Source organism: Olea europaea, unplaced genomic scaffold, assembly GCF_002742605.1.
Source record: "Olea europaea var. sylvestris unplaced genomic scaffold, O_europaea_v1 scaffold2708, whole genome shotgun sequence".
Lineage (NCBI taxonomy): Eukaryota > Viridiplantae > Streptophyta > Magnoliopsida > Lamiales > Oleaceae > Olea > Olea europaea.
The window spans coordinates 54305-67638 of NW_019245485.1; the positions used below are offsets into that span (position 1 = coordinate 54305).

At 34.2% G+C, this 13334-nt stretch overlaps 1 protein-coding gene across 1 annotated transcript; it reads right to left on the bottom strand.

Annotated features, from left to right (window-relative positions):
* Positions 1-5975: 5975 nt before the first annotated feature.
* On the bottom strand, positions 5976-7537 carry LOC111383521 (squamosa promoter-binding protein 1-like). Its single transcript, XM_023007633.1, has 2 exons — positions 7123-7537; positions 5976-6248 (listed from the first exon to the last, which is right to left on the bottom strand). Exons 1-2 carry the CDS (start codon positions 7419-7421, stop codon positions 6146-6148), a joined length of 402 nt encoding a protein of 133 aa, XP_022863401.1. The 5' UTR covers positions 7422-7537; the 3' UTR covers positions 5976-6145.
* Positions 7538-13334: the final 5797 nt, after the last annotated feature.

A 13334-nucleotide genomic window follows, 5' to 3' on the forward strand; every position in this document is an offset into this window, starting at 1 on the left:
TCCCAAGAATTCACTTTCTTAGCTTCAATAATACAACTAGAATTGGGCACAATTCACTATGTAGTCAGCTAGCAAGGCAAAAAGAAGAATAGAACAAGATAAAAATCTTGGCTGGATGAATTTAATGACGCACATAATTTAAGAGTGTTTGATTGTGTCAAGGTGGGTGAATCTTTAGTACTATTGGCTCTGAATTTTTTTCGTTTACTTTTCTAATAATCAAATTTTTATTAATTTTATTCCATTGGCATAAATTATTATTATTATTTTTTTTTTATGTTGACTTTTTATCAAAGACCACTGAAACTAATTATCTAATTGTTTGTCGAGTTAGACTAGTGTCTAAAAATGTGTGACTTGGGTTTTATCAAATTAAGATAATTAATGATGTAACTCATCTTGATTAAGAGTAATAAATAGAATAAATAAATTATGGAATTTTTGAAATTCTATATTGTTTAATTTTACATATAATGAATTTACATTAAGTTAAAATATTAGTGTATTGGGTACAGAAGATGGAATGTTACTAAGAATATTATTATCAATTATGGGAGTAGCTTAAAAGAAGACTAGGCAATACCTCCAAGATTTTAAATGCTCTTGTCTTGTTACATATTATAATTGTATTATATCTATTCTCAATTTTATCTTTCAATCTAGGGTCGGAAACAAAAGTTAAAGATTGATATCGTTGTTGGAGTTAATTCTATTTTTTCTTTTCTGGCAAAAATATTGCTAGAGTTTAGGCATGAATTTTAAGTCTATACATGGACTCGGAGAGGAGGTATAGATTTCTAACCTTATTTTACCAATATTATAATTAATGCTCTTAACTCGTGAAAAGATTGCATAAGCAATGTTAGACATGCTCTAAAAACTATTCATTTATACTTTTTTCGATTCTTTTTTTTTTTATCAAAATTGTGTGCTATTTGTTCGGGCTTAGGAGATTACAATATTTACGTAATTTCAAATAGAAAGCATAGCACAAAATATAAATGGAATAAAACGTTACTTATGTAGTATTTGTAATGCTTTGCCTGTTTACTCTTTCACGAAAACTTATGTAGTACGGTTTTGTAATACTTGTTCGTTTTGTAATGCTTTGCTTGTAGGGCCCGGAAGGATTGTAGAGAATAAGATTAACGACGTGATATAAAGTTACGAAGATTGCAACAAGAAACAAGATTTACAAGTAAAGAAATTAACAAAGAGCATTAATCGCAGAGGCACGATATTTTATTAATTGACAATATGGAGAGAAATACAAGAACTCAACGATTCTTGTTTAAACATAACTGAAAGAGATTATCACTATTTATAAGTACATGGCATAGCATAAAAATTGAAATAATGTGAAATAAGGAAATAATATATATTTCCATAAAAATTACGTGAAATATAAGGAAACAAATTTGCCACATGAAAATAAGGAAACAATTTATTTCAAAAAAAAAATCCACACTAATTTGGGTCACAAACCCAACAATCTCCACTTTGACCCAAATTCTAGTGCAACCTACAAAATTCCAAGATTTCAAATCCATCTGTATCGAAATAGCGAATCTCCTAAACACAGTAATCAAAACTCTCCAACCCAAACCGTCTTGCTCTACAAGGCGTCCACAAGCGACACCTGAACCCAAACCCTGGGTTCCCAAAATTTCACCGAAAAATTACTTTTGACCAAACAGGATCGAAACACACCCTATAGTTGAAACTATATCACACATGTTGGATCAGAAGGCCTATTGCTAGAACTGTCGCATTCAACATCTCTAAAAGCATCCCAGACATTATTGACACCATGATACCTACGCTCTATAAGTCCAACTCTAGCAAATGAATATAGTGTATCCGCAGAAAATGGTGGTAAAGCGGAATCACCAAAAATCCCCTGAGCAAACCGACCCAAGGCCCGTCACAAGAGGTATTGTACCAAACTAAATATCCACCACGGTACTGAACTTGTCCAAATGTCTATTAACTGGTTCTACGTTCCCCTGTAAGATGTACAACTGAGACCTTCTCTGTCCTTCAAGTACAACCCAAACACTCATTTGGACCTTCAAATCTTCACCTCCACTAGAGAATTTATGCCATTTTGCATCTAGAGTATTAAGTGAGATGAGATTTCTTTTCAAGTCTGAATCATGTCGAGCCTGATAAATTGTTCTGACTATCCCATCCAACAACCTTAATCTGACTCAATCGATTCTATCAACATGCCAAGACTGGTTGTTTCCCACCAGAACTCCACCTTGTTTGACAGTCTCATATGTCTGAAAGAAATTTGATTAGAACACATATGATGCGAACATACCGAATCGAGAATCCACTCCTTTTTAGGCATAGATTCCATGTCAGATCACGGTTAACATCACATCTTTGTCGTCTAAAAAATCCTCAACTGCATTTGTTTCGTCTGAAGACAAAGGTTGCGCTCCACGATTTGCAGTTAAATTGAATTTAGCCTGCAACTTATCACAATCATTTCAAATATGTCCCTTACGTTTGCAGTAGAAGTAAATAAATTACTGTTATTCTTCAATCTGCCCCTCCGCCGACCATCATGAGATATAAGAGCTTCCTCATATCTCGATGTAGCTACAACCAAATGCTTCAACTTCTTCTTTGAGTGCAAAGTATCATAGATATCGTCTATAGTTAAAGTATTTCAATTATACAAAATGATGTCCCGAAACGATGCATAAGAGCCAAGTAGTGAATATAACAGGATCAAGGTAAGATCCTCTTCATCGTACTTAACCTCCAACATCTCCAAATCTGCAATAATTTCCTTGAACACGGCAATATGGTCTTCGAATGACCCTCCTTCTACCATGCGATGAGAATATAGCTTTTGCTTTATAGCCAGTTTACTTGTAAGACTCTTGGTCATACATAACTACTCCAGTTTCAACTATAAAGCAGTTGTTGTTTTCTCCTTCAAGGCATCCTGCAGAATATTGTTGGATAGATTAAGATAAATCAACGACAAAGCCTTCTGATCCCTCCGTTGTTTCTCCTCCGTTGTCCAATTAGGTGGGATCTTCTCAAAATCTAGCAACACATCATCTAAATCCAATCACGCCAAAATAGCTCTCATCTTTACTTGCCACAAAAAAACCTTGTATTGCGATTTAGCAGCGGAATGTCATACTTCATGGTAGTCATCTCTTAAAAAACCTCAACAAATCCTCTGAAGAAGAACCAAACTCTAATACCACTTGTTGGATCCGGAAGGATTGTAGTGAAAGAAATTAATAACGTGATATGAAGTAATGAAGATCACAACGAGAAACAAGATTTAAAAATAAAGAAATTAATAAAGAGAGCTAATCACAAAAGCACGACGTTTTATTAATTTACAATATGAAGAGAAATTCAAGAACTCAGTAATTCTTACTTGAACAATGCTAAATGAGAAGACCAATATTTATAGGTACATAGCATATCATAAAGATGAAAATAATGTGGAATAAGAAAATAATATGTTTTCATACAAAATCACGTGAAATATAATGAAACAAATTTTCCCACATGAAAATAAGGAAATAATTTATTTCCAAAAAAATTCACCATAATTTGGATCACAAACCCAACACGAGACATTGTTGATTAAGAATTGGGATGATCTACCAGTTAAATCTTCTTCTCGGAACCACTGTCTTACCACCAAAACCATTGCACACTGGCTACAGCAACACCTATGGTAGTGGAATTCTAGCATCCAGACTTGCATCCTTGGAATTATCATCTTCAGTATCCAAATTCTTGACTCTTTCCATCATGTTGTCAATCCTCGTAGAGTGACACCATCACATTTCAAATCCTCATAGAGTGACAACTGATTAGGAAAGATGAGAAACGTTTTCAATCTAAATCCTTGACTCTTTCCATCACGTTTTCAATCCTCATATATTGAAAGATATATGAGATTTAATGGGAACAGGGGATGAGGTGGCAATTCTGGCCCCCATTAATGGGAATGTTCATTCCCTTTATAAAATAGTAATACTCTGTACCTCCAACAAATACAAAATGTATTTCCATCAAGAATTAGGACTCCAGTTTGCATAAATAGATCAATAAAATCGTGATTCAAAAAAAGACGATGATGAAAAATAAGAGGTCCAAGTTGTTGAGGAATAATGGTGATAGTGCATGGGTTTTATTATTTCTAGCGATGGCAAAGCGACAAATAATTTTATTGCGTTAGTTTGATTCTTGGTTGGGAGAGGGGATAGCAGTGATGGTGGTTTGCGGTGGTGGCGATGCTGGGTGGGTGGGTGGAGTACTAGTGTCGATGGTTGCCGACGATTGAAGACGGTGACTATGATTTTGGTTTTGGTTGGACGTTAAATATGATGACTCTAATTATTTTATGTTAAATTTGTATAGTTACCATTTTTCCTTTCTTATATTTAGATAAGACTAATTTTTCTAGTCAACTAACAGTCAAATGATTTATTTTTCCATCCATTTGGACCTCACCTGCTAATTTCTTAAAAGTTTGGGATCTCTGCTTGCACAAATTGAAGGTTAGGGTAAAGTTTACAAAAAAAATGAAAAGTTAGGAACTACTATGGTAATTTTTCCTAATTATTGTTTAGCCCATGTTTTGTTTTACTAAAAATCAAAATTTTGGCAAATTTTTACAAAAATTGTTAAAAATGTTTGATTAAAAGCGAGTTTCAAAAAAAGGAATTTTTAAAAACGGAGGCCAAACGGGGACTAAATACAAGTAGTATTTACATAGGGATGTAAATAAGTTAAGTCGATTTGTGAGTCGAAGGTCGTGACTCGAACATTTTTGGCCCAAATCGAGCTAAAGCTAAGTAAAAAAATCGAGGATTGGCCAGCTCAATTTTTATCTTTAGATCGTAAAATTCAATTTTTTTTAACAAGTAGCTACAAATGTTGAGCTGACTGCAAGCAGTTGTAGCTGCCTGCAAAAAGCTAGCAGCATATCACCGTCAGAGGCTGAAACGGCCTGTGACACAGGCCATTTTGGTTGGCTCTGACTCAAGCCATTGCCCAAAATGAGGCTTGGTCCAAGAGGCAAGCCAAGTCAGCTAGGACTTTTTTTAGATCGAGCCATCAACTGCTTGAGCCAACGAGCCAAATTTATATCCCTATGTTTACTTAGAATCGATTTATGTGTTCAAGAAGTAAATATCACTATATAAGTTATGATACCTTTTTATTCATTGTAAATTTTGAAATTATACAAAAATAAATACTAAGCAAAACTTCATTCAAATTCAAACTCCCAACCACCATGACAATTTTGCATTGAGAGTTTTGACTTCGATGCGTTTTACATAAGCTAGTCAAAACAATAAATTATAGTGAAATTGAAACATGACACAATTAAAAAATTACGTTGGGGGACTAAATTCACTTTACCTTATTTTAATTTACTTCTTATATTTATTTTCAATCACATATTCATACAATAAAATATTTTACATTTATATTAAAAAAAATTACTTACTTTTTAACCACACATTCTCCTAAAAATATTATTCAAAACCATATTTTTTAAATTCCACCGAACAAGAGCTTAATTTTATGAGACTCATAATTTTTCAACCACACATTCCAATTATTCTTAGAGTAGCCCTATATTGGTCCCAAAATGGAGGGGGGCACAAAAAGGACCCCTCCATCCTTTTGCACATGCTAAACAAGTAACAATGTTTGACAAGTCATTACTGAAGCCCCCCGTTTGACAATCATGCCGTTCGAACTCTTTTTTTTTATATACTCATTTTTAATTATATAGTCACACAACAACGTATTGCGCACGTAAATTTCAAATTTTTCTTATTTTTTAGTCACACATTTTCCTAAATATCACTACTCAAACTCTTTTTTTTTTTTTTTTGAAAAGTATGATTGTCAAATAATAATGTAATTGGAAAATAAATTGTACACGTCCATGCACATATAAACAAATTTTGAAGTTAACTCCAAAAGCGCCCTTTATTGATTGATCGATAAACTGCAACAGTTGATGTGAAAAATCCAGCAATTGACAGAAGAGAGAGAGCATTCCATATGCGTTTCTATGAGAATTCCCTTAATTTCACCATTTCTTGGTGATTAATTTTATATCATCTCAACGTGCCCTTTCTCAAAGAGAATCATTCGAGCCTTTGCGGCGTCGCTCGTTGTGCTTCGCCAAGCGCCCGCGGCAACTTCTTTTAGCCCCATCAAATTCTGATACTTCATGAAACCTGGGGAATGCAATACGGTAACCACACAAATGAAGCATTTTTTTTTTTTGCTTTTTTATGCTTATGTTGGCCCAGGTGATTGAGTATTGTAGCAATTGGAAACAGTTATATTACAAATAAAAAGAAATTTAGAACAGCAGAATCAGTTTGTTTGAGAATATTAGAACCATTTTTATTTATATGAATCATATGATAACCCGTCACACGTCTTAATAGTGTTTCATAAAATTCGTATGTAGGTTGAGTTTATTTTGGGATTTTGAATCTGAGGGTGTTCATTTACATGCCTGTTTGTAATTTATGAACTTGAATCTTTGTCCATTTAAATTCTGTTTACTTGTTATCCATTACAGTGACTTGCACTATATATTAATCTCTCCATGAGAACCTCCTCATTTTGTTATTATACATTCGGTTTGGGACTATTGTTATACTCTGCTCTGACTTTAGAGTAATTAATTAGCCTCGGATCTATATTTCAAGTAGGTTATATATCATTTATGGGATTCATAATATTGCAAAAATGTTCATTTATGAACTGATAATCTTGTACAACTACTGTCATTTACAAGGCCTTCTTCAAAATATTCTTCTTTTATAGCAAATGATTCCCGCTGCTTCTTCTTTAGTCGATTAATTTATTAGTTATTCTATGTTTACGGTAAGTTTATATGTAGTGTTAGCTAAATTTCTGTTACTGTATTGCACAAAATACTTCACTGGCTTATTTGCCGTCTTTCAGTTAAATGATCAGTTAGTAGTTGTGTCTATTAACCAAAATTTAGGAGCTCTAGGCCTGTCTGAATATCCAAACAAGTAAGCAGAAACAAATAAAAAGTACTCAAGTTACTTGCAAGTTTTTTAATAATTGAACCTGCTGCACTGCTGGCAGAAACGTTGTTGAAGCCCAGCAACAAGAATTTCAGGTGCCTTGGCGTGAAACTCACAGACTTTGTGCCGGCGATGGTATGGCTTGGCACCGGTCATATCCACAGGACAGTCTTGTACCTGACAATAAGGCTGTGTGGATCCTCCAGCACTTGACACCCTTATTGAGGTAAGAGTCGATGCTCTCTTCTTATTTTTAACGTCTTCATCTTTCCCACCTTCCTCTTCCTCTGCCAACATGGCTACCTTTGCAATCCTCTTTCCTTCTGCTTTGCTTGTTTCCATTTCTCTAGAAACAAGAAATTAGGATAAAGGTGTATGGACAAGTGGGAGAAAATAAAGAAAATGAAACTTGAGTTGAGGATAGTGAGAAAGTGAGCAAGAATATGAAGAGGACCACAAGTACCGTTCTTCTTTTCTTAAATGTCCAGTCTGTAGAGGATTACAGGATTATGAGGTTAAAAATGGGCTCAAACATATTGAAAACAGTACTGGCCTTCCAATCAAAACTTTAATGTGACCCTACATTTTTAGTCGAGATAATAACATTATTGGTTGGAGTTCTGTATATAGAAAAGGATGTGACTTATTATTTGCATTGCTATTTGTTCAAACCTCATAGAGGAGGGGTCAAGGGGATGGACATATATTCACTAAACCTGGTTTTAGGTATTGGAAGCACAAAAAGACATTGAAAGATTATGTTGGTCTCTTTGATAGTGCTCATAACGAAGTTTTTGCAAAGTTTACCAACTTGATGAATTAAAAGTAGAGTTTGGCCCACCCAGTTGATACTACATAGGGCTTACATCTATTGACAATTACTCATGTTATTAATATGTTTAATATTATCATAGATTTTCTTGGGAGTATATAAGAAGATGACATAAATTCAGATCAGAAATCAATGGACATGAGATAGATGAGCATTATACAAGATTTTGAGTTTGCGTTCAGTCTCCACATTATGTTTGAAATTCTTGCAATTACAAAAGATCTTTCACAAGCTTTACAAAAAAAGTATCGGGATATTTAGAATGCTATGAGGTTATTGAATTTGTGTAAGTATGCATTGTAGAACGTGAGAAACAACGGTTGTGATAATTTGTTGAGTATGGTGATTGAGTTTTGTGTTGGTGGGCATATTTTAGTGGCGAATATGGAGGATATTGTAGTATTGAGAGGTTGACCTAGGCGTGCAGCTCAGCTAATGACTTATTATCATTGCTTTTATGTTGATTTGTATTATCATGTAATAGAATTAATCTTGCAGAGTTAAATGATCATTTTCCAGAGATAACTACTGAGCTCCTTACTTAAATTTTGTGTTTAAGTCCAAGAGATTCATTTTGCAACTTTTGATAAGGATAAATTGCTACATCTTGCTCAGTTCTATTCTTGGGACTTCAACAGTGAAGAACTTTTTATTACTTAGACCTCAATTTAACAAGTTTTTATACTTGTAAGAGTGGGTGAAGCTTTCTTTAACATCAACACCATATTTTGTGTAGCTCAGAAGTTGGTTGAAACAAAAAGCTCTTGTTCTTCTCCATTGGGTTATAGGCTGCTCACCTTGATTTTGATATTACTTGTGGCAACTGTAAGTGATGAAAGGGTATTCTCTGTTATGAATTTAATCAAGAGTGACCTGTGCAACAAAATGAGAGATAATTGGTTGAATGATAATTAAGTGGTTTACAACTTTACGTGGAGAAAGAGATTTTTGGGAAAGTTGAGAATGAGGCAATATTGCAACGTTTTTAAAATATGAGATCCCGTAGTAGACTTATTCATTACTTATTCATATCTATTTATAATTCACGCCGTTTATAACAAATATTACACGACTTTGACTTTCAATTTCATTTCATATCCCGCATAAGACCAATTAAAGAATTCGTTAATTTCATAAAACCACTTCCCTTAAAGTTCCCTTTTGGTAAATCACACGAGCAATGTAATAATTAGTGCGTAATCACAGGTTCTACAAGAATGGATTTTTTTCTTCCTTTATATTTCTCTTTTATATTCTAACCCTTTCTTTTTATCTAAAAGTGACGTCTCCATTTATTTTTTTCACAAAAAAGAGCCCGTCTGTCTCCTATTAATGAGAGAAATTATAAAATTTTGAATAGTATTTTTGAAGAATGTGTGGTTAAAATTTAAATAAACTTTATTGGTTTGTGTATAGAATATTTTATTATAACGAAGTGTGTGGTAAAAAATGTTACTGTAATAAACAATTTAATTTGTTAAAGGATGACAAATAAGAACAAAATTTTATTTACTTATTAAAACTGTGAATAGCATTTCGTGTCTTATTTCATAAGAAATGACATTTTCAAGCGTCTCTATCTGTATTTTTAATTTTCATTTTTGTACCATGCAAAAATCCTTCCATCACACATTTTTGAAAGATCGAGGCATTTCAGATCGAGCTATTCTTTTTCGAAAAGTTTGGAACCTCCACTTCAAATTTTCCTTAAAATAATAATAATTCGTGATTAAAAACATTGATAATCACCCTAATTATAATTTATAACCTCATTTTTTTATTAACAGGGGATTTTTTTTTTTTTGTTTTACATTATTCAGGCTAACTTTCCATTTGTCTCAATTCATTAGGTTGCCTGTCTACATTTGTCTTTTAAAAAAATGTGACTAAAAAAAATTACAATGTACGGAAAATTCGTCAGTGCATCATTTTTTATTTCTTAGATTAGATGAACAACTACATCTTGTCGAACTATTCGTGCTGTTACTTTTTCAGTTTTCATAGCGCAAAAATATAAAAATATATATGTAATAAAGGAATTCAATGACCAATTGAAACAAGAAAAAATTCGACGAACAAAGTCAACGAGGCTATTATCAACCCATTTAATTTGCAACGCACCATCCAAAATGGGTAGAAATGATACATTCAGTGGACTGGTCAATTGTGCGCGCACAAATAGATGGGATACATATAAAAAGCTTGTCTGAGCCCCCACCTTCATCGTAAGGATGTATTTTGAGATAGTAAATTGATGAAAAAATATGTAATACAAAATATGGAAAATTTTTGAATTCCTGTGCAATGTTATTTTGTTGAAGAATGTTTGACTAAAAAGAATAGAATTTGAAAATAATGGGAATCAAATAATAGCAAAATGAGTAAATATTAGGGAAATTGCAATAGCGGACCCTAATATTTTACTTTTTTTTTTGAAGATTTAACTCTAACCTTCAATATAAGCTAGCGAACATTCCTAACTTTTAAAAAATTAGAAGTAAAGGTCCAAATAGACTGTTAATTGATCAGAAAAGTGAAACTTCACTTTTTTTCAAGAAATTAAAAAGGGTAAAATAATAAAACTAAAAAAGAAAAAGAAAAAAGAAATCTATCCCTACCCCTACCCCAACCCCAACCCCAACCCCAACCCCATCCCACCCACTCCCATGAAAAACAGATAGGTCAGTGGTCGACACCCCTAGAATTGAAATTCACCCTCCACATTCTTCCCCACTCCCACTCGTATCGTTGGTCGGCATCATCATCCAACAGCCAGCTACTACTGCCACCCACACAACGTCGACATCGCCACCACCACCCAAATCAGAAATGCCATTAACCAAACTAGGCCTTCGATTCCATCACATCAAACTATCGCCTAACCTCAATTGGAGCAATTAAATGGTTACCCATGGTTGTATAGGTCTACTGGAGTTTCTCTTGGCTCCAATTTGGTGCAATTACATTCTTGCTAGAAAGTGTAGATGCCTCCCCTATGCAGAGCTATCCTAATGGTGCTTTAAGTTTTGACATGGTCCATGACCTATGAGAAGTTAAGCTATAGTGTCAGGTGTTAGACTCAGAAGAATTGTAGCGAGTGAGATTAATGACGAGATATGAAATAATGGAGATTGCAACGAGAAAAAATATTTAAAAGTAAAGAAATTAATAGAGAGAGTTAATCGTAGAAGCACAACGTTTTATTATTCGACAATATGGAGAAAAATATAAGAACTCAACAATTCTTGCTTGAACAAAACTGAAAGAGAAGACCACTATTTATAGGTACATGACATAGCATAAAGATGGAAATAATGTGAAATAAGAAAATAATATGTTTTCATAAAAAATCACGTAAAATATAAGGAAACAATTTATTTCCAAAAAAAAAATCCACACTAATTTGGGTCACAAACCCAACAATCTCCACTTTGACCCAAATTCTAGTGCAACCTACAAAATTCCAAGATTTCAAATCCATCTGTATCGAAATAGCGAATCTCCTAAACACAGTAATCAAAACTCTCCAACCCAAACCGTCTTGCTCTACAAGGCGTCCACAAGCGACACCTGAACCCAAACCCTGGGTTCCCAAAATTTCACCGAAAAATTACTTTTGACCAAACAGGATCGAAACACACCCTATAGTTGAAACTATATCACACATGTTGGATCAGAAGGCCTATTGCTAGAACTGTCGCATTCAACATCTCTAAAAGCATCCCAGACATTATTGACACCATGATACCTACGCTCTATAAGTCCAACTCTAGCAAATGAATATAGTGTATCCGCAGAAAATGGTGGTAAAGCGGAATCACCAAAAATCCCCTGAGCAAACCGACCCAAGGCCCGTCACAAGAGGTATTGTACCAAACTAAATATCCACCACGGTACTGAACTTGTCCAAATGTCTATTAACTGGTTCTACGTTCCCCTGTAAGATGTACAACTGAGACCTTCTCTGTCCTTCAAGTACAACCCAAACACTCATTTGGACCTTCAAATCTTCACCTCCACTAGAGAATTTATGCCATTTTGCATCTAGAGTATTAAGTGAGATGAGATTTCTTTTCAAGTCTGAATCATGTCGAGCCTGATAAATTGTTCTGACTATCCCATCCAGCAACCTTAATCTGACTTGATCGATTCTATCAACATGCCAAGACTGGTTGTTTCCCATCAGAACTCCACCTTGTTTGACAGTCTCATATGTCTGAAAGAAATTTGATTAGAACACATATGATGCGAACATACCGAATCGAGAATCCACTCCTTTTTAGGCATAGATTCCATGTCAGATCACGGTTAACATCACATCTTTGTCGTCTAAAAAATCCTCAACTGCATTTGTTTCGTCTGAAGACAAAGGTTGCGCTCCACGATTTGCAGTTAAATTGAATTTAGCCTGCAACTTATCACAATCATTTCGAATATGTCCCTTACGTTTGCAGTAGAAGTAAATAAATTACTGTTATTCTTCAATCTGCCCCTCCGTTGACCACCATGAGATATAAGAGCTTCCTCATATCTCGATGTAACTACAACCATATGCTTTAACTTCTTCTTTGAGTGCAAAGTATCATAGATATCGTCTATAGTCAAAGTATCTCGACTATACAAAATGGTATCCCGAAACGACGCATAAGAGCCAAGTAGTGAATATAACAGGATCAAGGTAAGATCCTCTTCATCGTACTTAACCTCCAACATCTCCAAATCTGCAATAATTTCCTTGAACACGGCAATATGGTCTTCGAATGACCCTCCTTCTACCATGCGATGAGAATATAGCTTTTGCTTTATAGCCAGTTTACTTGTAAGACTCTTGGTCATACATAACTACTCCAGTTTCAACTATAAAGCAGTTGTTGTTTTCTCCTTCAAGGCATCCTGCAGAATATTGTTGGATAGATTAAGATAAATCAACGACAAAGCCTTCTGATCCCTCCGTTGTTTCTCCTCCGTTGTCCAATTAGGTGGGATCTTCTCAAAATCTAGCAACACATCATCTAAATCCAATCGCGCCAAAATAGCTCTCATCTTTACTTGCCACAAAAAAATCTTGTATTGCAATTCAGCAGCGAAATGTCATACTTCATGGTAGTCATCTCTTAAAAAACCTCAACAAATCCTCTGAAGAAGAACCAAACTCTAATACCACTTGTTGGACCCGGAAGGATTGTAGTGAAAGAAATTAATAACGTGATATGAAGTAATGAAGATCACAACGAGAAACAAGATTTAAAAATAAAGAAATTAATAAAGAGAGCTAATCACAAAAGCACGACGTTTTATTAATTTACAATATGAAGAGAAATTCAAGAACTCAGTAATTCTTACTTGAACAATGCTAAATGAGAAGACCAATATTTATAGGTACATAGCATATCATAAAGATGAAAATAATGTGGAATAAGAAA